Below are 25,813 nucleotides of genomic sequence, written 5' to 3'. Positions count from 1 at the left end.
TGGTAATTTCAAGTAAAGAAATATTGCATTCAAGCATCGGTCCCATCGTTTTCATTATATAAAAAAATGTATATATGTGAACTTAAATAAACATGTTAAAAAACAACAAATGTAAAGCACACAGTATCGTGTGCTACTCTGCACACAACAGAAATAGATAATTAAAGTGACAAGTGCTGATTCAAGGTAATACGTCCCAAAAAAAAACTTCAGACAAAACCACTTGGACAAGTGTCCCTGCCTTCTTCTGGCTTTTAATCGGTATAAATTTAACTTAGGCATACCAAATATAGGGTTTAATTTACGGAAAAGGTACAGATTGTTTAATCAGCAAATTGAATGTTTACTTTTCAAAGTAAATGCTCACTGAGCTTAGTAAACAAGGTGCAAAAATAAGGTTCAATAATGTGCAAAAAATTTTTTTTTTAATTGTTCCTTGCACATGATTGGGTACCGTATATACTCGAGTATAAGTCGAGTTTTTCAGCACATTTTTTTGTGCTGAAAGTGCCCCCCTCGACTTATACTCGAGTCAAGCACTTTTCTGCAGCAAAAAATTTCATTTTCCGAACCGAATTTGGGGCCCCGTATCTCAGGGCCACTTTATGCTAGGAACCCCAAATTTGGTGTGCAAACCCAGTGGAACTGGTACCACAACATATCCAAAGCTGGGGTTCCTAGCACTAAGTGGCCCCGAAATACGGGGCCCCATAATCGGTTCGGAAAATGTCATTCTCTGCTGCAGAAGTGCTTGACATTTTCGGAACTGACTTTGGGGCCCCGTATCTCAGGGCAACTTGGTGCTAGAAACCCCAGCTTTGTATATTTTATGGTGCTAGTTCCATTGGGTTTGCACACCAAATTTGGGGTTCCTAACACTAAGTGGCCCCAAGATACGGGGCCCCAAATTCGGTCAACTGTGTCCATCTGCAGCAGTGTCATTTCGGGACCCTTTGGGTTCAGAGACCCCAAATTTTGGCTGCAGCTAGGGGGCATCTAGGAACCCTTAACTACCGAGTTTGAAGTTCGGGGGACCTATGGCTGCAAATGGGCACAGTGAGGCTGCAAATGGGCATTGTTGACCCTCTTTTCCACTTACAGTAGCTGTGCATTTCTCACACTCGTCTTATACTCGGATCACTAAGTTTTTCCCATTTTTTTGTGGTAAATTAGGGCCTCGACTTATACTCGGAACGACTTATACTCGGGTATATACGGTAATCACAGTGAGCACAGTGTTACCTTATTTAATAGCTATAGTCACTTGTCACATTTCAAAGTGAACTTTTTCTTCTCCTTTTATTGTCCAGTTACAGGCTGGTGGCAGGGGCCAAACCTCGATGTATTACTACACTGCAGCAGAGAAAATTCAAGTCTCCAGGCTGGCTGTACTGTGTGGCAGAGCCATTTATCCCTGGAATGAATGGACAAAAATACAAATCCTTTGGCAGGTAAAGCTCCCTTATATGTATTCCATCTGTGTATTTAGTGGTTTGTCTGGAGTTCAGCTTTGAACATAAAATCAATCCAAGCAATTGGATGGATACACAAGACTTGGAGCAGATCTATCACCAACAGTGTTGAATTTCAAGGATACGTTTTGTATTTATGACATCTTTACAATGTGAATTCCTTCATTCTGTTCTGTGGGTAACATGATTTCTAGAAATACAGTAATAAATTACCTAAACAAATATTGCTGTAAAATCCACACTTGCTTGAAGCTAAAACTCTGATAAAACATTTGAAGAAGAAAATAGAAAAAAAAGGCCTGAAATTAATAACCATGAATAGGAGAACTTACATACTGTTCCACAGCAATGTATTTATTTTTTCTAAAATTGCCTTTGAAGTTCACCAATTTGTCTGCTGCATTTATAGCTATATAAAAATTACTGTTACCATTTGCTGTTCCTTTCAATAAGAAAAAGTTCATAATTTTAAAAGAAGGAAAAAAGTTGGATGAAAAACCTTTACATGCTTTAATAACAAAGATAAACTTTAAAAATTGACATAACGGAAACAACGTTTAACCACTTGCTTACTGGACACTTAAACCCCCCTCCTGTCCAGACCAATTTTCAGCTTTTAGCGCTGTCGCACTTTGAATGACAATTGCGCGGTCATACAACACTGTACTCAAATGAAATTTTTATCATTTTTTTTCCCCACAAATAGAGCTTTCTTTTGGTGGTATTTGATCACCTCTGCAGTTTTTAGTTTTTGTTAAAAAAAAATTGAAAAAGACCGAATTAAAAAAAAAAAAAAAGGTATATTTTTTTATATTTTGTTATAAAATTTTGCAAACAGGTAATTTTTCTCCTTCAGTGATGTACGCTGATGAGGCGGCACTAATGGGCACTGATGGATGGCAGTGATGGGCACTGATGGGTGGCAGTGATGGGCACTGATTGCTTACACTGATGGCAGCACTGCTAGGTGGCACTGATTGGCACCGCTGGTGGGCACTGATAGGTGGCACTTGTGGGCATTGATAGGTGGCACTTGTGGGCATTGATAGGTGGCACTGCTGGGCACTGTGGGCACTGGCAGGTGGCAATGGCAGGTGGCACTGGCAGGCACAGATGAGGCATATGTGCCTCCTTCCTCTTCGGGACTGATGTCCCTTTAATATAAGCCAGTGATCGGCTTTTTTTTCAGCGTGAGGAGAAAAAAAAACGACTACCGAGCTTTTGTTTACATCATGTGATCAGTTGTTATTGGCTGACAGCTGATCACATGGTAAGGGGCCGGGATCGCCCCCTTACTCAGATCTGTGATCATCCAAGTCTCCATGACTCGGTGATCACAGCGGGCGCACGTGCACAGGGGAGGACGTCCCATGATGGCCTCCCGGAAATTGAGGTCCGCGCTGTGGCTGTCATTCGGCTATGGCCCGGACCTCAAGTAGTTAAGCTAAATTGAACCACTCCTGTGCATGTTTATAAATCAATCTAACAAACCATTTTTTTTGCAATGGCTGAATGCTTACTCTCTAAAAAACTTTGAATCAAATAACAGGAGTGATCAAATATATATATATATAATATATATATATATATATATATATATATATATATATATAAATGTTCTGTAAAAAAATGTGCCTTTGTGCTTGTAAATGTAGATGCCAGTGTAATCCAGGTTTAGGCCTCAGGCACACTGGACATTTTTGGACGTTTGTACAGCAGCTGTTTTTGGCAGCAGACATTTTTTTCTATAGTCATGAAACCCTCCATCATGTTATATATATATATATATATATATATATATATATATATATCTTTTAAAACGCTAAAAAACGCTAATGCGGGAAAACGCTAAAAACCGCTAAAAACCGCTATTGCAAAAACGTTGAAAAAAGTAGAAAAACTCACTGCAAAGCTACTGTCGTTTTTATAACGTTATTTTAACGTCCAGTGTGCATGAGGCCTTAATCTCAAATTGTTTTGTTATTATGCAGAGACTTGGCTTATTGTAAAACTCAGAGCTGTCCTTTGCCTGGATGTTCACTTTTTTCAAATAATTTCTTAGCCCTAGACAGCAAATTACCATGATGAAGCTAAACATGGTGCATTGTGGTATTATGGTGGCACCCCAAAACATATAGCGAGTGGACAACACATGGACATTTTAGAGCAGCACAACACACATACATTTTTAATTTTTCTTGCACATGATTGGGTAATTACAGTGAACACACTGTTACTTTATTTAGTAATCATAGTGCACATACACATTTCAAAATTAACTATTACTTTTCTGTCTTGTGATTACAATATAATTTTTGAAGCCTTCCCAGGACACTGAGAATGTCCTTATTCCTGACTTACTACAGTCCTGGGCATAATTTATTACACAAAGATGATTTTTACATGAATTTGATCTTTATTTGTAATGTTCTTCTGTATAGGAATTGCAATGTATTTACTACATCTTGTCATAGCTTCAAAATGAATGTTTCATAAATATAACTGGATGGGGTCTAGTTAGTAAGCGCATACAGACAGGTGATTAGGGAAGAGCGGTTTGTAATTACTTTTCAAAATCATAATGATCCACTTTAATTAGACAGGAATTTACTTAAGCGTTAATTAGAAAATGTACAGTTTAATCACAGCCTATTTTTTCAGCTAAGCTAGTTGGTAATAGTTATAGCAACAATATGTAAAGTTGTAGCTAATACAAAATGCTTGAAGGATAATCGTAGTTTCAACAACTGTATATAGATGATGGCTATTTTACAGCTCCCCTTTTTAATCAGCACTCTACTACAGAAGAAGAATATGAGGCCATCAGGTGTAGGTAATGCCTGGCTAAGGAGCAAGAATGTCCTATTGGGAGTCCTACAGTATATGTGCCTCAGCAACTTTTTTAATCCTGAGTCAGGATAAAATAAAATCTAGCAAACAGACCTCCAGTCTACCAGTCTATGGAACTAGAAACTGGAGCAAAAAATATAATATGTAGGACTCAATTCACTAAGGAATATCTCGTTAGATAATTGAATCCTGTGACACATTTTTTCAATTATCTCATGAGATGCTGAAAATGTCAATTCACTATCACCCCTATGGGTTATTTACCTCGCACACCAAAAAAATTAGATAAATAACTCATAAAATGACATTAAAGTCAATTCAGTAAAGGAAATAAATAAATGTGTGCGTTAAATAAGTAGAGGTCCAGGCATGAGGTATTTAAGGAATGTAAAAATTGAATAGCCAAAGTGGAGTAGTCTCTCTCAACAGTAATGCACAGAAACCTAAATATGGAAAAACACAGCATCACCGGGGCTGATTTACTTAAAGTATAACTAAAAGCAAAACTTTTTTTTTAGGTTTGGATAGAGTGGAGATGGATTAGACTCCCTTTTTATCACTGCCTGTGTCCCTGTTAGGGAGATTAACCCTCTCTCTATTTGTCCAGTTTACCGTTATCCTTGAGTACCCGTCATATGGGAACTTCTGTGCCCCAATGCCCCATATCTCTAAGTCTTCCAACTTTCCTAGGGGTAAGTGTTTCAGATATTTGTCATAAAAGTCCTGATACAGTAATGTCACTTGTGAATCCGTATCCAGCAGAGCCTTGGTGTAGAAACCCTCTACTTGGATGAGAACTAACGACGGGGGACCCACTAGCTGGTCGGGAAACATGCTGCATGTAGGCTTGGTGGCTTGGACTTGCACATTCCTCAAACTTTGTTTCTGCTTCCCTTGCCATGCTATGATGAACATAAATCCCACATTTTGGGTTCTCCCCAGAAAAGTAGTAGAAGGGAAATCTATTGGGGAATGATGACATTAGTTCTGGTGACCTGGGGGGCCCAAGTGATTATTTTAATTGGTAGGGATTTCCTCTCACTTCCTGTTTTGGCTATGGGATAGGAAGTGAAAGAAAATCTCCCAAATGGCAAAGTTGTCTTTTTTTTGGATGGAAGAAGAGTACTTATATATGTGTGTGATTTTTGATACTATTTTCATTTAGTATTTGACATTTATAAAGATATTTTGTATTTAGTTAATTTAACTTATGTCTACATACGTATGTCTACAGTGTAAACCATTTTACCTCTTTTAACACTAAAAACTGACAGGAGTTCCTTGGCCACTGTATCCATCCCACTGCATATCACATGAGATAAAATACTGCATGGTTTTATGAGTAAAATACCTCACATTTTGATGAAATAACTCATGCTTTATGTTAGTAGCGATTTTTTTGTCAATTTCAAAAAATGTTTGAGAAAAGCCATGAGTTATTTTATCGCAAATTTTAGTCTCCATGCCCATTGGCATTTTTTTTTAAATCTAAAAAAACGCTGGAAAAAACACTGGATAAAAAACGCTGGTGACAGCTGTTTGTAGTAGCATTTTAGCAGTGTTTTAGGAGCGTTTAGATATGTTTAAGAGTGTTCATGAGAGTTTAGGAGCAGAAAAACAATTTACTGTACTGTGCATGGACACAAGGATAACACTATTTAGCTTCTAGGAGCAGAAAAAAAATGCTAATAATAGTTTCTAGGAGCTTAAAAAACACTAGTGTTCATGGAGCCTTATGAGGAAAATAACTTTTTGTGAATTGAGCCCAGTGACACTAAAGATGAGTTATGCCCCGTACACACAGTCGGATTTTCTGACGGAAAATGTGTGATAGGACCTTGTTGTCAGAAATTCCAACCGTGTGTGGGCTCCATCACACATTTTCCATCGGAATTTCCGACACGCAAAGTTTGAGAGCTTGCTATAAAATTTTCCGACAACAAAATCCGTTGTCGGAAATTCCGATCGTGTGTACACAAAACCGACGCACAAAGTGCCACGCATGCTCAGAATAAATTAAGAGACGAAAGCTATTGGCTACTGCCCCGTTTATAGTCCCGACGTACGTGTTTTACGTCACCGCCTTTAGAACGATCAGATTTTCCGATAACTTTGTGTGACCATGTGTATGCAAGACAAATTTGAGCCAACATCCGTCGGAAAAAATCCATGGATTTTGTTGTCAGAATGTCCGATCAATATCCGACTGTGTGTGCAGGGCATTACACTGTACACAGACCTAAGTGAAATCTGATCACTAAAATCTCGTATAATGTTTAATGTATTAACATCAATTTAAAAGGTGTTTTCAATATTTTTAAATCTATAGATTTTATTAAAATAAAATCTGGTGATTCTGCCATAAGGGTCCTTTATGCACTTTGTTATAGGCTGACAACACTTTCTCCTTGTCTTTCATTTGTGCTCTTACATTGTCACCCTATCCCTTGGGTTTGCAATGAAGTGTCTGTTTCAACACTCATGCAGATGTGGTCCAAGCTTGTCGCCACCAGAAAACCCAGGAACAAATATGGTTAAAACAAATATTTTATTTAAAAAAATGAAAAGTGCTTAACCTCCCTGGCGGTATATCAGATTTTTTAATCTCAAAGCAGTACTCAAAGCATATTTCTCAAAGCATAGAAATAAAAATATTGGCGTTTTATATTGTAGGCCTGTAATTCTTAGTAATAACACATTTAAATCTGTCGAAACAAGAGTCTAGTAGACATCCCGGGTATGATAAAGTTTATAACACAAAATCATAAATTATACTATAATAAATAACTATAAATAATTATTAAAAAATAATAATATAATAATAATAAAATAAATTTCCCCATGATTCACTATCGCTCAATTCTGCAAGTGTTCAAATTTACTATCGCTGTTTTCTATCTGATCTAAAACCGCTTTTGACATAAAGGGAGACTTTTTGGTTGCCATGGACAATCTCAAGTTTCCAGGCAGAAAGAACAGTATACTGTATATAATATAAAACTGCATGCAAGGCACTGGACAAAGCACTAGGGACAAAAGGGAGGTGAAATGATTTGATACAGTAATGTAATCTGTAAGTGTATGTGTTATGTTTTTTGTACTTTTTGAATTTGCCGTGGGGCTCCACCCCCATGCATTGTGACGCTCGCAGGGAACGGAGCCCAGCACACAGAGGCATTGGGCGCAGGACACAGCCCGCAGGCACAGCAGGGGAACATCGCAGGATCGTGAAGACAAGGCAAGTAACCTGGACCAGGATTCTGAGATGCAATTGCGAGTGTGGCTCGGGATTACCACTAATGGTACTGAAATAAACCCAGAGCCACACTCGGGATTACTGCCAGGGAGGTTAATGACACACAGCGGGGGATTTACTAAAAATGGAGAGGGCAAAATCTGGTTCACTTAAAAAAAAAGCAGGTAAAAAATGTGCATTTACTATATTATTTTTTAGAAGCCTGGAAATAATTGCTACAGTGGGAGCTTACACAGGACCAAGGGTTAAAGTGATTCTAAAGGCTGAATGTTTTTTACCTTTGCACATTCTATGCTTGATGGTAAAAAAATCTTCAGAGCCACACTGTATGTGTCAATAGATGCACAAAGTGCAGCTCGAGATCGAGACAGCACAAGTGCCCCTCATATCAAGTGGCTTGCTATGGGGGCACTCAGAGAAGAGAAGGAGCCAGGAGCGCCATTGGGAACCCTAGAAGATTTTTGTTTATTTTTTGCTATTTCTAACTTTTTTCAGTACCCCTCAAATTGTATTATCAGGAATGATATGTATAAAGGTGATTTCTTCACCACTTCTGTTTTATTCTATTTTACTCCACATAACATCAGAGGCGACTGATATATCGTACCACCCTAATAGCATAATTCATTGTTTTCAATGGACTACTATTATGATTAGTATTGTATTTTTATAACTGTATGCAATTAACATAATTGTATATACATTGCAGTTATATAATTATAATATGTATAAATAAAACTGCGCTTGGAATAAACAACCTCCAGGGAGGTCAGTGCGTGACCATACAGCAACCAGATGTGACCTGCGCATGTCACGGACAGAGAGGAACAACCAGTGCAGCCAGCATGATAGATGGTGCATTCTCCTACTGACCAGTGATAACACTTTGTTATATTACAATACTTGGATATTATTGATGAGTGTAAGAGCTTTTTCAGGGAAGGTTTTTAAACCAATAACTGTGGATGAACAGGATCACGCTATGTGGAGTTTTTCTTTTGCATGACTGACTATCCCTGGAATGATCATTAGCTTAAGCGACCCCCATGAAACGGATGACACTATGATGACTAAAGGCCTGTGATATTCATCATGATGGTGAGTTTGAACCCCTAGGGGTGTGTGACCCATGTGGTGTAGATCTTGGTGTATGGTGCACGATATTCAACAACGATTAGGTTCACTACCTTCTAAAGAGACTTTTAAATCACAAGTTGTCAGCTATCAATTCTCATATGGTTAACATATGAAAGCCGATCATGTTTTTTAACCATTGGCAGGAGCGCGGCTATCAGTTTTAGATTTTTCATAAGACTGAGCTTTTGATTTTATTCATTACTATTGTGTAGTATTATTTTGATTGCTTATTACAGGGGTGTACAACCAGTGGCTCACGGGCTATGAATGCGGCCCAACACAAAATTGAAACTTACTTAAAAATGTTGATTTTTAAAAAAAAATATTTTTGTAAAAATGCATTTTCACTTAGCGAAGAAAAATTTGTCAGTGTCTCTTTACTGGACTTTTATAAGTTTTATGTTCCCAAATTAAAATATCCCACTCTTCACAATTATGCCTTATTCATTTCATTCGTTTTCAGCAGCACCTATATTTATGAGTAGAGATGTGCATTACAGAAAGATATCTTTAGTTTCAGTTCATATTCTTTCGTTAAATTAATTATTTTCTTTCGTCATACTCGCTATGTTAGAATGATTCATTTTCGGAATTACTTTCATATATTCAGATTCATTGCTTATATTCGTTATTTTAAAATCAATTAGGAATTAGAAATGTGAATTTCAGAAGATGGCTATATTTGTTCTATTTTTTCTATTCTATTCTTTTTTTTCTATGCTATTCTTTCATTTTCTTTTCTATTATTTTATTTTATTTTCTATTCTATTCTATTATTTTATTTTCTGTTGTATTCTGTTTATTCTATTATGTTTTATTCTATTCCATTGTATTTTATTCTGTTTTATTCTATTCTATTCTATAAAGCAGCCTACATAGGAATCTTCATCTTATTTCACTTTTATACCTTACTGTATTTATTCATATTCAAAATAATTTTCAAATTCATTTTCAAATTTTCTAATTTGTTTAGTTATAACTTACTTCAGATTTGTTGAAATTCATTACTATTGTTATTAGAATTTTCGTAACAAAACAGATCACACATGATTGTCTATTTGTGAGCAACTATTTTCAAGGATGAAGCACACATAGGACAAAATTGGAATCAAAATATCTGATGAGAACCTTAGGAATTTATTGAGAAATGCAACTACATCCATCAAAGCAGATATCAAAAACAGTGTCAAGCACTGCACTAGTTTTATGTTGCCCTTACTTTTTATAATTAAGAAAAAAAAAAAAAAAAAAAAAAAAAGCTTTGATACAGGTACATTATCTTTATCAGTGATCATTAACATGTGATCTGCCCGACTTTTTCTGCTCATCAGCTATCCTTATTGTTAGTGTATTCTACGTGTGACCCAAGACAATTCCTCTTTTTTCAATGTGACCTAGGAAGGTCAAAAGGTCGGACACCCCTGGCTTATATTGTCTGTTTGCAGGTAGGTACCCTGAAAAAACAATTACATTTCTACTAATTTAAATATGAGTAGTCATCATTAAAGTGATCAGTGTTCTCTAGAGACAGAAGAGAAACTATTATAATATCAACATAATATTATGATTAACATATGAGAACAAACAGTAGAATTTGTGAATGTGAACTCACCTTACTAGCACCAGGAAGTAAATGTAATTTTACATATGGGTCTGCCAGTCCATTGTGATCCATTGGCTTCAGGCCCTAAAATATAAAGCGGACAATAAGAATACGTCAAACAGTATATTTAAACACCCAATCAATTAAATCAATCATGCGCATTTCACTTAAAATGTTGTTTTTTTTATAATGCTTGATCTTTTGTTTATTCGAAAAAAAAATTCCAACATGTTCATTAATTTTCGATCATGGAAATCGACTGTTGCAGTAAGCACACTAACCATACAAAAATCGAATGATTGGTCTGCCAACTTGATTTTCCATTTGAACCTTTTCCACTCTATGCAAAACTAAAAACAATGGCGCTGTTAGTTTTAGCGGCGTAGCTTTGGCACCACTAGCGGGGCACTTTTAACCCCCCAGTAGGGGTTAAAAAAGGGTTAAAAGCGCCCACTTAGCGCTGCTTTCAAACCGCTTTTAAAGTGCTTTGAAAGCGACGCCCATTCATTTCAATGGGCAGGGGCGGTGGAGGAGCTCCCACACCACTCCAAAGATGCTGCTTGCATTCTCAGGAGTGAGAATAAATTGGACCAAGTCTGTGTTGTTTCCTCTCGACCCCTTGGCGCGGGCCACGGCGGCCCCCACTCAGTTGCAGTGGGTTTCGAGTTTCAAATATCTGGGCATTCAAATAAGTCGGGACCCCTCGGAATTCTACGAACTAAATCTTCGCCCTGTTCTGACGCAATTTAGAGCTAAGTGTGCCTCCTGGGGAAACCTTCCACTTAATTTGTTAGGACGCATAAACTTGATAAAGATGGTTTTCCTTCCCAAATTCAATTACTTATTTAGAAACTCTCCAGTGTTGATCCCAAACACATTCTTTAGAGAACTGGATAGATGTATTGGGTCCTTTATTTGGGGAGGCTCCACCCCTAGACTGGCACGATTCACCCTATGTCTTCCGGTGCGGTGTGGGGGACTGGCTTTGCCCAACTTCCGGGTTTATTATTGGGCGGCCATTTTGGTTTCGGTCAGATGGTGGTTCCTCCGCTCTAGAGCCAATGCGGCGGTCTGCCTCGAGGCGGCTTTTCTGGGATCCCTGGGAGATCTTGGGAATCTAGTGTATAGAGGACCTGGGGCCTATCTTAGTCTGCCGCTTCCAACTAGGACGACACTTAGAGTGTGGGTGGTAGCTAGAAGGAGGTTTCTCAAACCAAATCGCTGGTCACCCTTTCAACCTTTGTGGGGTAATACTAGTTTCCCACATTTCCGTACAATCCCGGACCCACAACTTTGGGCAAAGTATGGGGTGAAGACTATTCGAGACATTATGCCTGCTGGGAAATTATTGACGTTTAAAGACCTTTCAGACAAATTTAAGCTTCCCAGGTGGATGTATTTCCGATATCAGCAATTGCGCCATGCAGCGAGAGCACAGTTTCCAGGACCTATTGCCCTAACCATGGACCCCATAGAGGAGCTTTTGGCCCAGGAATCGCTTTCCAAGCCTCTCTCCTCCCTGTACCTGTCTCTGCTCAGCTTGGACTCTCCCAGACTGGAGAGGCTGTGGGAGACTTGGAGGGCGGACATTCCCACCTTGGAAAGAGAGGATTGGAACGAATGTTTTGAGGAGGGCTTTGGGTTGGTAATCTCATCCCGGGATAAAATTATACAGGCCAAGTTTCTTCATAGGGTATATTACACCCCACAGCGACTGTACAGACTGTACCCCTTGAGAGACCCCATCTGTGGTAGGTGTAGGAGGGATGAGGGAACATATTTCCATATGTTTTAGACTTGTCCTGAAGTGACCAAGTTCTGGGCTGCAGTATTTGAAGCCATTAATGAGCGTCTCGGGTTAACATTGAGGCCATCGCCAGAGCTGGCACTACTTGGGATACAGGAAGACGATCAAACACCAAGATACACTAAACTCCTAATTGGTTTTTTGCTTTATTATGCAAAAAAAACCATTCTGCTTAGGTGGACATCTGTAACTCCTCCCACCATGACGCTTTGGGAAGAAACTATTAATAAGGCTCTTCCACTGTACAAAATGACATATCTGAATAGGAAATGTCCCAAAAAATTCGAGGGTATTTGGTCACCCTGGACAGCCTAGGGGTTTAGCCTAAATTACATGATGATTGGTGTACATGACTGCTGTCTGGGTTGCTCTGGTCTCCCCTCCCCCCCACCCCCCTCCCCATTTTTCCCCCTCCCTTTTCCATCCCTCCCCCTTTCCTCTACCCCGCCCTTCCCTTCCCCCCTCCCCCCCCCCCTACCTAGTGTTACTCCATCCGGGTCTATGATGGTAAAAATTGGGGAATTTTTCCCTTATTTCTTTGTTTTCTAATTGACTAAAATAAATTACGCTCTATGGAAGGTTTAGACTGCTAAATTACATGATATGCGAGTTGAGGGATACCAATCCTTGTATTCTTGTGACTTTACCAACCATATATGACATGTATGACATAACATTTATTTATTTCTGTCTGTACCACGTTGATCTTTTTATCAATAAAATGAGATCTTTTGACCGTGAAAAGATGCTGCTTGCAGGACTTGTTTTTCCTGTCCTGCAAGCACACCGCCCCAGTGTGAAAGCACTCAGGCTTTCACACTGGGACTGCAGAAGAGGCAGTTTACAGGCGTTTTACAAGAGCTATTTTTAGCACGAAACCGCCTGTAAAGTGCCTCAGTGTGAAAAGGGTCTAAGGTTTGCATGTTCATGCTGTAATAAACATAAAAAATTATTTTAATAAACCATAATTTGCCTACCTCTGGATGTAGAGTTTTTTTGTCAGTTGGGTTTTAAAGAAAGTAACCACTACTTATGCAATATTTCCTCATATGCTCTGTTTATTGGGCCAGGTATGTAACAGGTTCACATTAACATACCTCAATTAAATTAAGCTTTCAACACAATATAAATTGCAATTCAACAGTCAGCATTATAAAAAGGGAAATGCAGCACTGAAAAAAGTAGTTGTTTGCTACATAGAGTAAGTAACAAAATAATGTATTGATTGCCAAGGAACAAAAGGATATTATTTACTATTGTTTATTAGTGACAAGTTAAAGTGTTACTAAACCCAGGAGCCTGCATTCACTATATCTGGTCTCCCACAGTACACAGAACATGGAAATGCAATGGTTTTAGTAAATATAAACTGCTAAATACCTTTTCTGATCAGCAGTATATAGCAGTCTTGTGACATTTATCAGTGTCTGGTTACTGCTTGTATGAGGAGTTTTCATTTAACTCTGACTGTCCTATGAGGCTGCATGATCCCTGATCGTCTGTCTAGACAGTGATAATTGGCCCTGTGCCAATAGCATGCACACTTCCAGGAAAAAAAAACTCCCTAGCAATAAACACCAAACTGAGCATGTGCAGACTGACTGCAGAGGCTCTGCCTTATCAGGAGATGAATTGGGACAGTGGAAAGGGGGGGTGGGGGGTTAAGAGAAGACCGGATCAAACAGCCTTTTTACACAATGCGGAGGTTTAACCCCTTAGGTTCCACAATGAGTATAACAAGCATTCTTTACTGCATATACACACTGATTTTACTGTTGTGGGTTTAGTAACACTCTGATTTACCCAAACCAGAGATTTACATAGTATCGTACTAATGCATGGTAAGTATGCCTTCTGCCACCATGCCGTTCCAGAGCCTAGGTCCCTTTCCTGCCCTGCCCTGCCCTGGACAATTATGTCAGGAGTGCACCCATAAGGCTATGGAGTTGATCTACTAAAGACAAATAGACTGTGCACTTTGCAAAGTGCAGTTGCACTCTGCAAGAGCAGTTGCTCCAGAGATTAGTAAATGAGCAGAAGCTCTGCTGACTTTTATCATCCAATCATGTGCAAGCAAAAATGCCATTTTCTTTATTTTCATTGCACGTGATTGGGTATTCTTTGCAAAGTGAAGCTTTACCTCATTTACTAAGCTCTGGAGCAACTGCACTTGCTGAGTGCAACTTCACTTTGAAAAGTACACAGCTTTTTTGCCTGTAGTAAATCAACCCCAATGTGAATCGCCATTATTATATGACAGGTAAACACCTGCTGACAGATAGGAGGAAACTTGAGTGGATTTTTTTACCTGTTTTCTTATAGCTGGTCATCAAAGGTATATAATTTGCATAAACAAGTAGATTACAGGTTTACATTTGATGTATTGTTGGTTTATCAAATTAAATCCTCGTGGATTATTGAATTGGATTATTTATAACAGATGTAAGATATAACTTAAAATCTTTAGGGCGTTTTGTGGATTTCTACATTAAAGATGGACTCCGGGAATTATGAAACTGTATTTCATTATCAAAGCTCTACCTGTAAGCAGAAACCAAAAGTTGCCTGCTATTACCTTTATGAGCCAGCAAGGTTTCTACTGTCAGTGTTTCTATTGATAATAATATTTCTAAAGGATTCTAATATTCCCTGACCTTGTAAGCACTGCCTACTGCTCTTATACTGTCAAATAAGATTCCATTACTTGCCAGTATGGGCATTATTATTATTTAGGTGGCATTTACAAATTGGAGCTTTATTAGAGACAGCAAAAGAAAGGCCTTCTGGCCATTATTGTATCAGAATTAAATATTATGTACTCTCAAAATAAGAGCACTTCCTTTTTTTTTTACATTAGAAGACTGGAACACTGCCTAGTCACTTTTGGGAGAGAGAACAGATAAGGCACCTAATAATCTAAATACAACCCAATCAGCGAACCTTTCTTATGAAATGTGGAGATGAATTGTTTTACAGTGGCTGTAGCTACAGCGGTCTGCTTGTTGAGCATATGCAAATAGATGAATGTCCATAGTCTGCCCACAGGTTCATTTAACATTTTCCCAGCAAATTGCCTGTGGCATGACACCGTTTTTGCTAGGTGGCAGCTGAGCACTCAATTGTGGGACATGTTACTATTAGCAGCAGAAGGTACTGCAGCAAAGGAAAGAAACCACTCTGTGTGATTCCCAATCACGTGATCACCATGATTGGTCATGTGATCACGGTGGTAACTGTGACACTATAACATATTTGCCTTGTTTTGAACTAAGCTGTACACTTTGTGAGAGGGCTCAACTCAAGGTCCAGGCTACATCTTGCAGTCTCAGATCCTAAAAGAGGATCAGGAACTGAACTGTAAGTTTTCCTTACACTACTTAAACCCCCCTTGCACCCGCATAACACCTATGCTAACTAACCTGTGTAAGAAAGATGTATATACTTACCTATTTTCAGGCAACTCTGGTCTGATCACATGATCTCACTCCTCTGTGTCAGCCAGTACAACTTCAGGGAAGAGGAAGGAGCGCAAAAACAGATGTGTCATTAAAGCCCAAGGGATACATCATGGCTTTAAAGCACAAGGATTTACTAGTAGAGATGGGCCGAACACCCCCCCTGTTCGGTTCACACCAGAACTCCTGAACAGAGAATAAGTTCTGACCCGAATGGTGAACCCTATTAAAGTCTATGGTACCCAAACGTGAAAAATCAAAAGTCCAATATTTAAGGCTTATATGCAAGTAATTGGCCATAAAAAGTGTATGGGGTCCGGGTACTGCCTTGGGAGACATGTATCAATGCAAAACATTTTTTTTTTAAAGTTTTTTAGGAGCAGTGATTTTAATGATGCTTAAAGTGCAACAATAAAAAATTAATTTAAATATAGTACCTGGGGGGTCCCCCTAGTCTGCCTGTGAAGTGGTGCATCTGTAACATGTACAGAACATTCTACAGCAAAAATTACATTTATAAAGGAAAAAAAAACATGAAATGACAATTAAATTTCTGGCAATACAATACCATTCCCAGCAATAGAAAAATGTAAAAAAAAATACACTTTTTTGAATTAAAAAATAAGACAACAGTAAAGTTAGCCCCAATTTTTTTTTTACTGTGAAAGATAATGTTACACTGAGTAAATTGATACCCAACATGTCACGCTTCAAAATTGCGTCTGCTCGGGGAATGGCGACAAACTTTTACCCTTAAAAATCTGCATAGGCGACGTTTAAAAAATTCTACAGGTTGCATGTTTTAAGTTACAGAGGTCTAAAGCTAGAATTATTGCTCTCGCTCTACGGATCGCGTTGATACCTCACATGTGTGGTTTGAACACCGTTTTCATATGCGGGCGCTACTCACATATTCGTTCGCTTCTGCACGCGAGCTCATCGGGACAGGGCACGTTTAAAAAATTTTTTTTTATTCTTATTTATTTTACCTTTTTTTTTTATTTTTACACTGTTTAAAAAAAAAAAAATGTGTCACTTTTATTCCTATTACAAGGAATGTAAAAAAGCATGAGATATGGGGTCAAAAAGACCTCAGATCTCATATTTACACTAAAATGCAATTAAAAAAAAAAAAAAAATCTTCCCCTCACTCATCCCCATGTCAGGCCGCAGGAAGGATCTGATCACTTCCGCCACTGCTGACGGCTCCGGTAAGCGGCGGAGGGTACCGGATCGTGGTGGGAGGGGGGCCCCTCTCCCGCCGCCGATAAAAGTGATCTTGCAGCGAATCCGCCGCAGAGACCACTTTTATCTTAAACCGGACCGCTCACTGAAGAAGAGGATACCAGTGTTATGGCAGTTAGCTGCTGCCATAACAACAATACCCTCCTTCAAAGTACCGACGTATAACGTCAGTGGGCGGTCCAGAAGTGGTTAAAGAAGCACCTTGTCCCCATGTTGATGGGGACATGATGATGTCACAGCTACTTTTACCAGATAATATCTGGGCTTGCAAAGGTGTTTGGTGCAAGTGTATTTATATCCTTTGTGGCTATTTAGGATTATATTTAAATGAAAGTGTTTGTGCCCAAAGCTCAGCTTTAAGATAACAAAGTAATACATACAGTATGGCATATTTTCAAGACAACAAGGCTTTCTTGTTGAAAATGTATGCCATCAATAGACAAAACATACTGTAAAATCTAAATCTAAAAAATGTAAAAAAAATTTTTTTTCGAATTTAGTGTTTAATTTTAAAACAACTAGTGTTACTGTGAATAAAAATGCGTACAAATTACATTATAATGTATCCTGCTTATAATAACACTAAAGCCAGCTATACATGGATTGAAATTCGGCAGCAGGGACCAGACGAATTTTGATTCATGTATGGGCAGGCTGGCTGTACACAAATAGATGTATCAAGTGATTTGTGTACAATCAGCCTGTCATGTTTTTCCCAATCAGTGCCACAGGTTATAGCCGACAACACTTGTATTGATAATTGTATTCTGTTGGTGGAGAAGGCTCCTTGCTGGCAGAATACACTACTACAGCGGGAAGGATTCCCCATTCCACATTGAATGTATGGATGGTAAAATTGGATCAACCAGCAGGGAGAGTAGCAGGAAGTGTTTAAGTTTTTAGGGCATATCTCCTATGCCCAAGGTCCTCAAGTGGTTTTTAACAAGGTGTTCCTGGTCCCTTCCCCTTGCTAAATGCCCCCATAGCAAGCTACTTTCTCTTGGGGCACTTGTGTGTGCTCCCTCCCGAGCTTGGCCCTGCCCCCATTTCCTACTCACTCACACTGGCTCCCCCCTGCTGTGCCTCAGCCAATGAGGAGGGAGAGGCTCGGGAGAGTTTCTGCTCTCGTGTACATCGCTAGATCAGGATCCAGCAGCGTTTTTGCAGAAAAAATGCCTGACGCTGGTAAAAATGTCTAAAGCTTTTAGGAGCTTTTACAGGCATCAAACTCTTGGGCGTTATTTCATTTCATTAGCCAGAATAAATAATTTATTCAATCAAGTGTTTTTTGTGTCTCTAAAAGCCCCTACCACTAAACACTGATAAAAGCCTATGTGTGCATGGACACAAAGGCTAACATGCAGAGGAGTTTAGAGGCAGGAATAAAACACCAGATGCCCCTAGGAGTAGCTGTAAAAACATCCAGTATGCATGATGCTAATTAGCCATCAAAGCTCTGCAAGTAAGTAAAGTTAGGATTCTCTGCCCACTGGACAGGTAAGTATTGATCTTCTTTTGCAAGTTTGCCCATTTGTTCACTTTTGCTTTTACGTTTCTCACAAGGTGCAAAATAGATGTTTGCCATTCACCACCTTCATTAACCGGTTTCTGATCGGCTCACGTCTTTTTACGGGGGGCAGAATGGCGCCCCTGCACGAAAATCCATATGGGTACGGAGTTCCCTTTAAGGGCTGCCAGAAGCACCTGCGCACGCCCGCTGCACAGCAGGGGACCCGATGAGCATGGCCGCCGGTCGCGATCGATTGCGTGTACGAGGGCCAACACACAAATCCCTGTTCTGTCAGGGAAGAGGAACAACTAAGTAGGAACAACTATATGTCTTCTCCCCTAGTCAGTCCTATCCCCATATAGTTAGAACACAGTGAGGGAACACACATTTAACCCCTTGATCGTCCCCTAGTGTTAACCCCTTCCCTGCCAGTGACATTTATACAGTAATCAGTGCATAAAAAATGTGTCAAAAGTGTCCGATCTGTCCATTGCCATGTCGCAGTACCGCTAAAAATCACAGATCACTGCCATTATTAGTAAAAAAAAAAAATTATAGTAAAAATGCCATAAATCTTTCCCATACTTTGTAGATGCTATAACTTTTGCGCAAACCAATCAATATACGCTTATTGCAATTTTTTTACCAAAAATATGTAGAAGAATACATCTCGGCCTAAACTGATGAAGAAATTATTTTTTTTAACAAAAATACCACCAAAAAAAGCTCTATTAGTGAAAAAAAGGATTCAAATTTCGTTTGGGTACAGCGCCGCATTACCGCGGAATTTTAAGTTGAAGCAATAAAGTGCAAATTGTAAAAAGTGTTCTGGTCACAAAGGGGGTAAAATCTTCTGGGGCCGAAATGGTTAAAACATTAACTTACATACGGATATGTTTCACAATATTATTTGATTTTGCTGCTTTTCTGTCATAACTGGGCATCAGGATAAACAAAGAATACTTTTCACTTTCAGAATAAAATCAGTTATGAGAACTTCACATTTTGGAACATTCAAAGGCAGACTCAGTAAACAGGATGGCAATAAAGTGGATTTGGAAACATCAAATCAAGGCTCTTATTTAGAAATGTGGCTTTAGAATATAATGAGTTCCATTATAATTTTAAGTTCCATTGTTAAATGGCTTTAAAATAGATTCAGCAAAGCGGATGTTTGGCATACTGCCATTTCTCACTGGAATTCTGACTATGTTGCTGTTATTATATTACAAAGAATGTAAGCTTTTCTTTATTGTCCTCTTTTAGATATAATAATAGTTAATAAATAATGTTTCGAGCTCCAGTGAAATGATTGTGTCTGCCCCAGGACATAGTCTGTATGCCACCCTAAAGGACCAGAGCTAGACAGTACAATGAATATATCTAGTGATGAGTACATTTTAACCCTTTTGCTGACACCATGATGTTATTCTCTAAAGACTGTTGAATCTAAATAAAGCTATCAAACTATTAAATACTGTATGTGGATAAGGAGGAAGAGAATATATTATATTTTATAGATAGCTCTTCTTACTAAAGGTCCATTTATTAATGTTTTCATCCAAAATTCACAAATTTTTCCCCAGATTCATACATTTTCCATCTAAAATGTATTCATTAGGAAAATGTTTAGAATCTTTGGTAATAGTTATGTGAAGCTTGGGTGAAAACACTCATAAATAAACTACTAAAGCTGGCCATATATGGCTCCAACAGCCAGCAGGTTGATTAAAAAAAAAACTGAATAGAATTCCCCATCCACACAAGTGAGGTGGATGGGGGAATCCTCCCGCTGTGTTATTATATTCTGACTGTGGGGCTCCTCTGCCATCAGAATACACTAATACAATCTTCAGCTTATTGGCTGCAGTGATGATGAAACACAAATTTTCCAACAAGCCTGTTCATGAAAAGTTGATCATTAGTTTGACTTCTCACAAACAGGAACAGCCATAGATGGATCAAAATTCTACTGGTCCCTGCTGAACCGTCCGAATTTTGATCCATCTACTGTATGGACAGTTTAAGCAATTATCCCAAAAGCATATATGAAAATACAACAGTTTAGAAGTCTCAAGCATGAAAAGAATGTTAAATCAACAACAAAATGTGGAACATTCTACTTTATTAAACAAAAATAATCTGATACTGCATTAAATTATGTCTATCATGAATCATTTCCAATCATAATAAAGACAAAGCACAGTCATTAAATTTAGCAAGCATTTTTAGCACAGGCGTCGCTAGGGGGGATGGGGGGTGCGGGCCGCACCCGGGTGACACCCGTGGGTAGCGGCATCGGTAACACTGCCCGCTGCTCTACACTAATCTGCCTCTTGAATCTCGCGGCTGTGTCCCTCAGCGGAGCGGACTGAAGCCGACTCCCCCTCCTCTCTGTTTACATCCACACAGGAAGAGGAGAAACCCGAGGGACACACACCACTCTCCGCTGTGTATACCGTCTGTGCTGTTCTGAGGCCTGTACACTACTACAGTATATGTAGATGGACTAGTGCAGGGGGGGGGCGCTATGGGAGGGGAGAGGGGGGTCTATACTGATGGGGTGGTCTGCACTGAGGGGGGTCTATACTCATGGGGGGATCTGCACAGAGGGGGTGTCCATACTGATGGGGGGTCTGCACTGAGGGGGTCTATACTGATAGGGAGGTCTGCACTGGGGGGAGGTGCCTATACTGATGGGGGTCTACACTGAGGGGGTCTATACTGATGGGGGGTCTGCACTGAGGGGGTGTCTATATTGATGGGGGGTCTTCACTGAGGGGGGTCTATACTGATGGGGGGTCTGTACTGAGGGAGGGGGGCAGTACTTAGTGGGGCTTTGTCTATATTGAGGAAAGGGGTTCTGTACTTAGTGGGGGAGTCTCTACTGAGGAACTACTCAAAATAGATCCCCTTCACTCAGTACAGACCCCCCTCCCTCCGTTTAAACCCCCTACTTAGTGAGTGCGGGAGGGGATCTGTACTTAGGAGAGGGTCTATAGGTAGTGGAGGGGGGTCTGTATTGAGCGGGGTCTGTACTGAGGGGGGAATATAGTTGGTGGTGGGGGGGTGACACCAATTTTTTACACACTAGGTGACACCAACCCTAGTGATGCCACAGATTTTTAGAGTTATCTTCCTGCAAGTACAAAGCTATAGTAATAAGCTACGACTAAGGCTATTGCCAAAACACGTCAGCTTTATTGTTTTATTGTCACTCTGATGTACCAATAAACAACACTTTAAGGATTACAGTTTTGCCGGCTCTCCTTATTACTGTTGCATTGGAGTGTGTTGGGACACATTGAGCCTCGGAACCTGTGAGTGGACCTGGTATATGGATTGAGTTGTCCCTGAAGAGAGTGCTGTAACCCTTCTTCTACCCTTCTTTACCAAGTACAAAGCTATAGTCGTAATAGATTTTAAACTGCTGGGGAAGACTTGGATACTGGAGAGTCCTTGGACTTCTCTAAGACACTGAATGGGATTCAGTCTGGATGACTGATTTTAATATTCTAATATATTAAATAATATTACATTTTTGTAAATATTTTATTATACTTTTTCATGTGACAAAACTGAAGAAATTACACTTTGCTACAATGTAAAGTAGTGAGTGTACAGCTTGCATAACAGTGTAAATTTGCTGTCCCCTCAAAATAACTCAACACACAGACATTAATGTCTAAATCGCTGGAAACAAAAGTGAGTACACCCCTAAGTGAAAATGTCCAAATTGGGTCCAAATAGCCATTTTTCCTCCCCGTTGTTATGTGACTCGTTAGTGTTACAGGGTCTCAGGTGTGAATGGGGAGCAGGTGTGTTAAATTTGGTGTTATCGCTCTCCCTCTCTCATACTGGTTACTGAAAGTTCAACATGGCACCTCATGGCAAATAACTCTCTGAGGATCTGAAAAAAAAGAATTGTTACTCTACATAAAGATAGCCTATAAGAAGATTGCCAAGACCCTGAAACTGAGCTGCAGCACAGTGGCCAAGACCATTAAGCGGTTTAACAGGATGGGGGTTTCAATCAGAACAAGCCTTGCCATGGTCGACCAAAGAAGTTGAGTGCATGTGCTCAGCGTCATATCCAGAGGTTGTCTTTGGGAAATAGACGTATGAGTGCTGCCAGCATTGCTGCAGAGGTTGAAGGGGTGGGGGGTGTCAGCCTGTCAGTGCTCAGACCATACGCCACACACTGCATCAAATTGGTCTGCATGGCTGTCATCCCAGAAGGAAGCCTCTTCTAATGATGATGCACAAGAAAGCCCGCAAACAGTTTGCTGAAGACAAGCAGACTAAAGACATGGATTACTGGAACCATGTCCTGTGGTCTGATGAGATGAGGATAAATGTTTTTGGTTCAGATGGTGTCAAGCATGTGTGGCAGCAACCAGGTGTGGAGTACAAAAACAAGTGTGTCTTGCCTACAGTCAAGCATGGTGATGGGAATGTCAATGTCTGGGGCTGCAGGAGTGCCGCCAACACTGGGGAGCTACAGTTCATTGAGGGACACATGAATGCCAACATGTACGGTGATATACTGAAGCAGAGCATGTTCCCCTCCCTTTGAAGACTGGGCTGCAGCACAGTACTCCAACATGATAACAACCCCAAACACTCCTCCAAGATGACCACTGCCTTGCTAAACTAGCTGAGGGTAAAGGTGATGGACTGGACAAGAATGTCTCCAGACCTAAACCCTATTGAGCATCCGTGGGGCATTCTCAAACAGAAGGTGGAGGAGCGCAAGGTCACTAACATCCACCAGCTCCGTGATGTTGTCATGGAGGAGTGGAAGAGGACTCCAGTGGCAACCTGTGAAGCTCTGGTGAACTCTATACCCAAGACGGTTAAGGCAGTGCTGGAAAATAATGGTGGCCACACAAAATATTGACACTTTGGGCCCAATTTGGACATTTTCACTTAGGGGTGTACTCACTTTTGTTACCTGCGGTTTAGACATTAATGGCTGTGTGTTGAGTTATTTTGAGGGGACAGCAAATTTACAATGTACAAGTTGTACACTCACTACTTTTCATTGTAGCAAAGTGTCATTTCTTCAGTGTTGTCACATGAAAAGATATAATAAAATATTTACAAAAATGTGAGGGGTGTACTCACTTTTGTGAGATATGTCGCGTACACACGGTCGGAATTTCCGACAACAAATGTTCGATATGAGTTAGTTGCCAGAAATTCCGACCGTGTGTAGGCTCCATCGGACATTTGTTGTCGGAATTTCCGATAACAAAAATTTGAGAGCTGGTTCTCAAATTTTCCGGCAACAATATCCGTTGTCAGAAATTCCCATCGTGTGTACACAATTCCGACGCACAAAATACCACACATGCTCAGAATCAAGCAGAAGAGCCGCACTGGCTATTGAACTTCATTTTTCTCGGCTTGTCGTACGTGTTGTACGTCACCACGTTCTTGAATTTCTTGAATCTTGAATTTCCGACAACATTTGTGCGATCGTGTGTATGCAAGGCAAGTTTGAGCCAACATCCGTCGGAAATAAATCCAGGATTTTGTTGTCCGATCGTGTGTACGCAGCAATACTGTACATCATCATCATCATCATCAGTTGTGTTGAAGTATCCAGTTCTCCTAAAATGTGTTTTCCCTTCTTTGTCTGATGCAGTTATATGGTTTGGGTTGGCATTTTAGTTTTACATTCTTACTGTGGATGGAAAACTGCCCTACTGTATATTTGTCACCATGAGTACAATTTATTCTATGTATTTTCTGCATATCTTTAGTATATACCAATTCACTCAGACACATTCTTACTATTTGTATAAAGAATATAGTCATGTTGGGTTACACACCATATTGTTTTTCTAAAAACTATTTGTGGTGGCCACAGGCTTCACAGTGAAAATGATGGAACTGTGTTTTGAACATAATCTTGGAAGGAAAACTCCACTATGATTTGTTCTTCATAATTGTCTATCCTTTTCCATCTGAAAATCTGAAAATTTCCATCTGAAAATAGCAGCAATTTGCAAAACTGCTATAAATGTTGATGAGATGATGGTAAAGATAAAAAAACACAAAAAATGTGTAACAATGCAGCGCTATCCCTGTAGTGTCCGGTGGTAATAGCTGGTTCTTCCCAAACAGTACAGAGGCCCGCCCGTCCCCACAGGCACAAATCCATACACACTGGCTGCTATAACTCAGTTTAGTGGATACCTTTTTGAACTGTATTGCTTGAAGAACTTTAAACAGGAGGGGTTAAGGCAGTTCAGTACTCTCCAGCAATTTGTCTTAAACCATTTATCTGTGCTTTTTGACGTGTGCTTTGGGACATTGTCCTGCTGTAAGACCCATGACCTCTAACGCAGACCCAACTTTCTGACACCGGGCCCTACATTGCACCCCAGAATTCTTTGGTAGTCTTCAGATTTCATAATGCCATGCACACGTTCAAGACATCCAGTGCCTGAATCAACAAAGCAACCCCAAAGCATCAGTGAACCTCCTCTATGTTTGACTATAGGGACTGCATTCTTTCTTTAAAGGCCTCATTTATTTTTTCTGAAAACAGTAGAATGATGAATGAGAATTACCAAAAAGCTTTAATTTTGTTTCATCTATCCACAGCACATTCTCCCAAAAGGATTTTGGCTTCCTCAGGTAAGTTCTGGCAAACTCCAATCTGGATTATTTATGTTTTTGCGTCAGCAGTGGGGTCCTCCTGGGTCTCCTACCATAGCGTCCCTTTTCATTCAGATGGTGACATATAATGCGAGCTGACACAGTTGTACCCTGTGCCTGAAGGTCAGCTTGAATTTGTCTCGAAGTTTCTCAAAGTTCTTTATCCACCATTCGGACAATCCTTTGTTTCAGTTTTTGATCAATTTTCCTCTTTTGTCCACATCCAGGTATGCAATGGGCTGTAAACTTCTTGAAAATGTTGTGCACAGTGGACACAGGAACATTAAGTTCTCTGGAGATGGATTTGTAACCTTGAGATTGTCCATGCTTTTCCACAATTTTTGTTCTCAAATCCTCAGAAAAATATTTTCTGCTCTTTCTGTTCTACATGCTCCGTGTGGCACACAGAGACATAAAACAGAAAAGTTGAGTCTATTTTTCACCATTTTAACTGGTTGCCGTGTGACTTCTATATTGTCAGCAACTGTTAATTGATACAGGAGAGTTTAATTACAAATATAATAATGAAAAATATCATGCTGGATATCTATACTGATATGGATTGGGTAAAGTGTTAGGAACGAAAGGATGCCACATCATTTGATGGAAATGAAAATTATTAACCTACAGAGGGCTGAATTAAAAGACACCCATAAAATCAAAGTGAAAAAATGATGCAGCAGGCTAGTCCATTTTGCTGAAATTTCATTGCAGCAACTCAAAATGGTACTCAGCAGTTTGTATGGCCCCCATGTGCTTGTATGCACGCATAACAACATTGGAGCATGCTCCTAATGAGACAACGGATG

The 25,813-nt window shown here is 39.7% G+C and overlaps 1 protein-coding gene across 1 annotated transcript in view; it reads right to left on the bottom strand.

Annotated features, from left to right (window-relative positions):
• Positions 1 to 25,813, bottom strand: part of DOC2B (double C2 domain beta) — an 829,321-nt gene that overhangs the window by 375,652 nt on the left and 427,856 nt on the right. Inside the window, exon 3 of the mRNA XM_073615151.1 lies at positions 10,328 to 10,402. Within this exon, the coding sequence (XP_073471252.1) occupies positions 10,328 to 10,402 (75 nt within the window). The remainder of the gene's footprint in view (positions 1 to 10,327; positions 10,403 to 25,813) is intronic.

Source organism: Aquarana catesbeiana, linkage group LG02, assembly GCF_042186555.1.
Source record: "Aquarana catesbeiana isolate 2022-GZ linkage group LG02, ASM4218655v1, whole genome shotgun sequence".
Taxonomy (NCBI): Eukaryota; Metazoa; Chordata; class Amphibia; order Anura; family Ranidae; genus Aquarana; species Aquarana catesbeiana.
The sequence above is the reverse complement of the archived record's forward strand: the minus strand, read 5'-3'. Positions and strand labels throughout refer to the sequence as shown.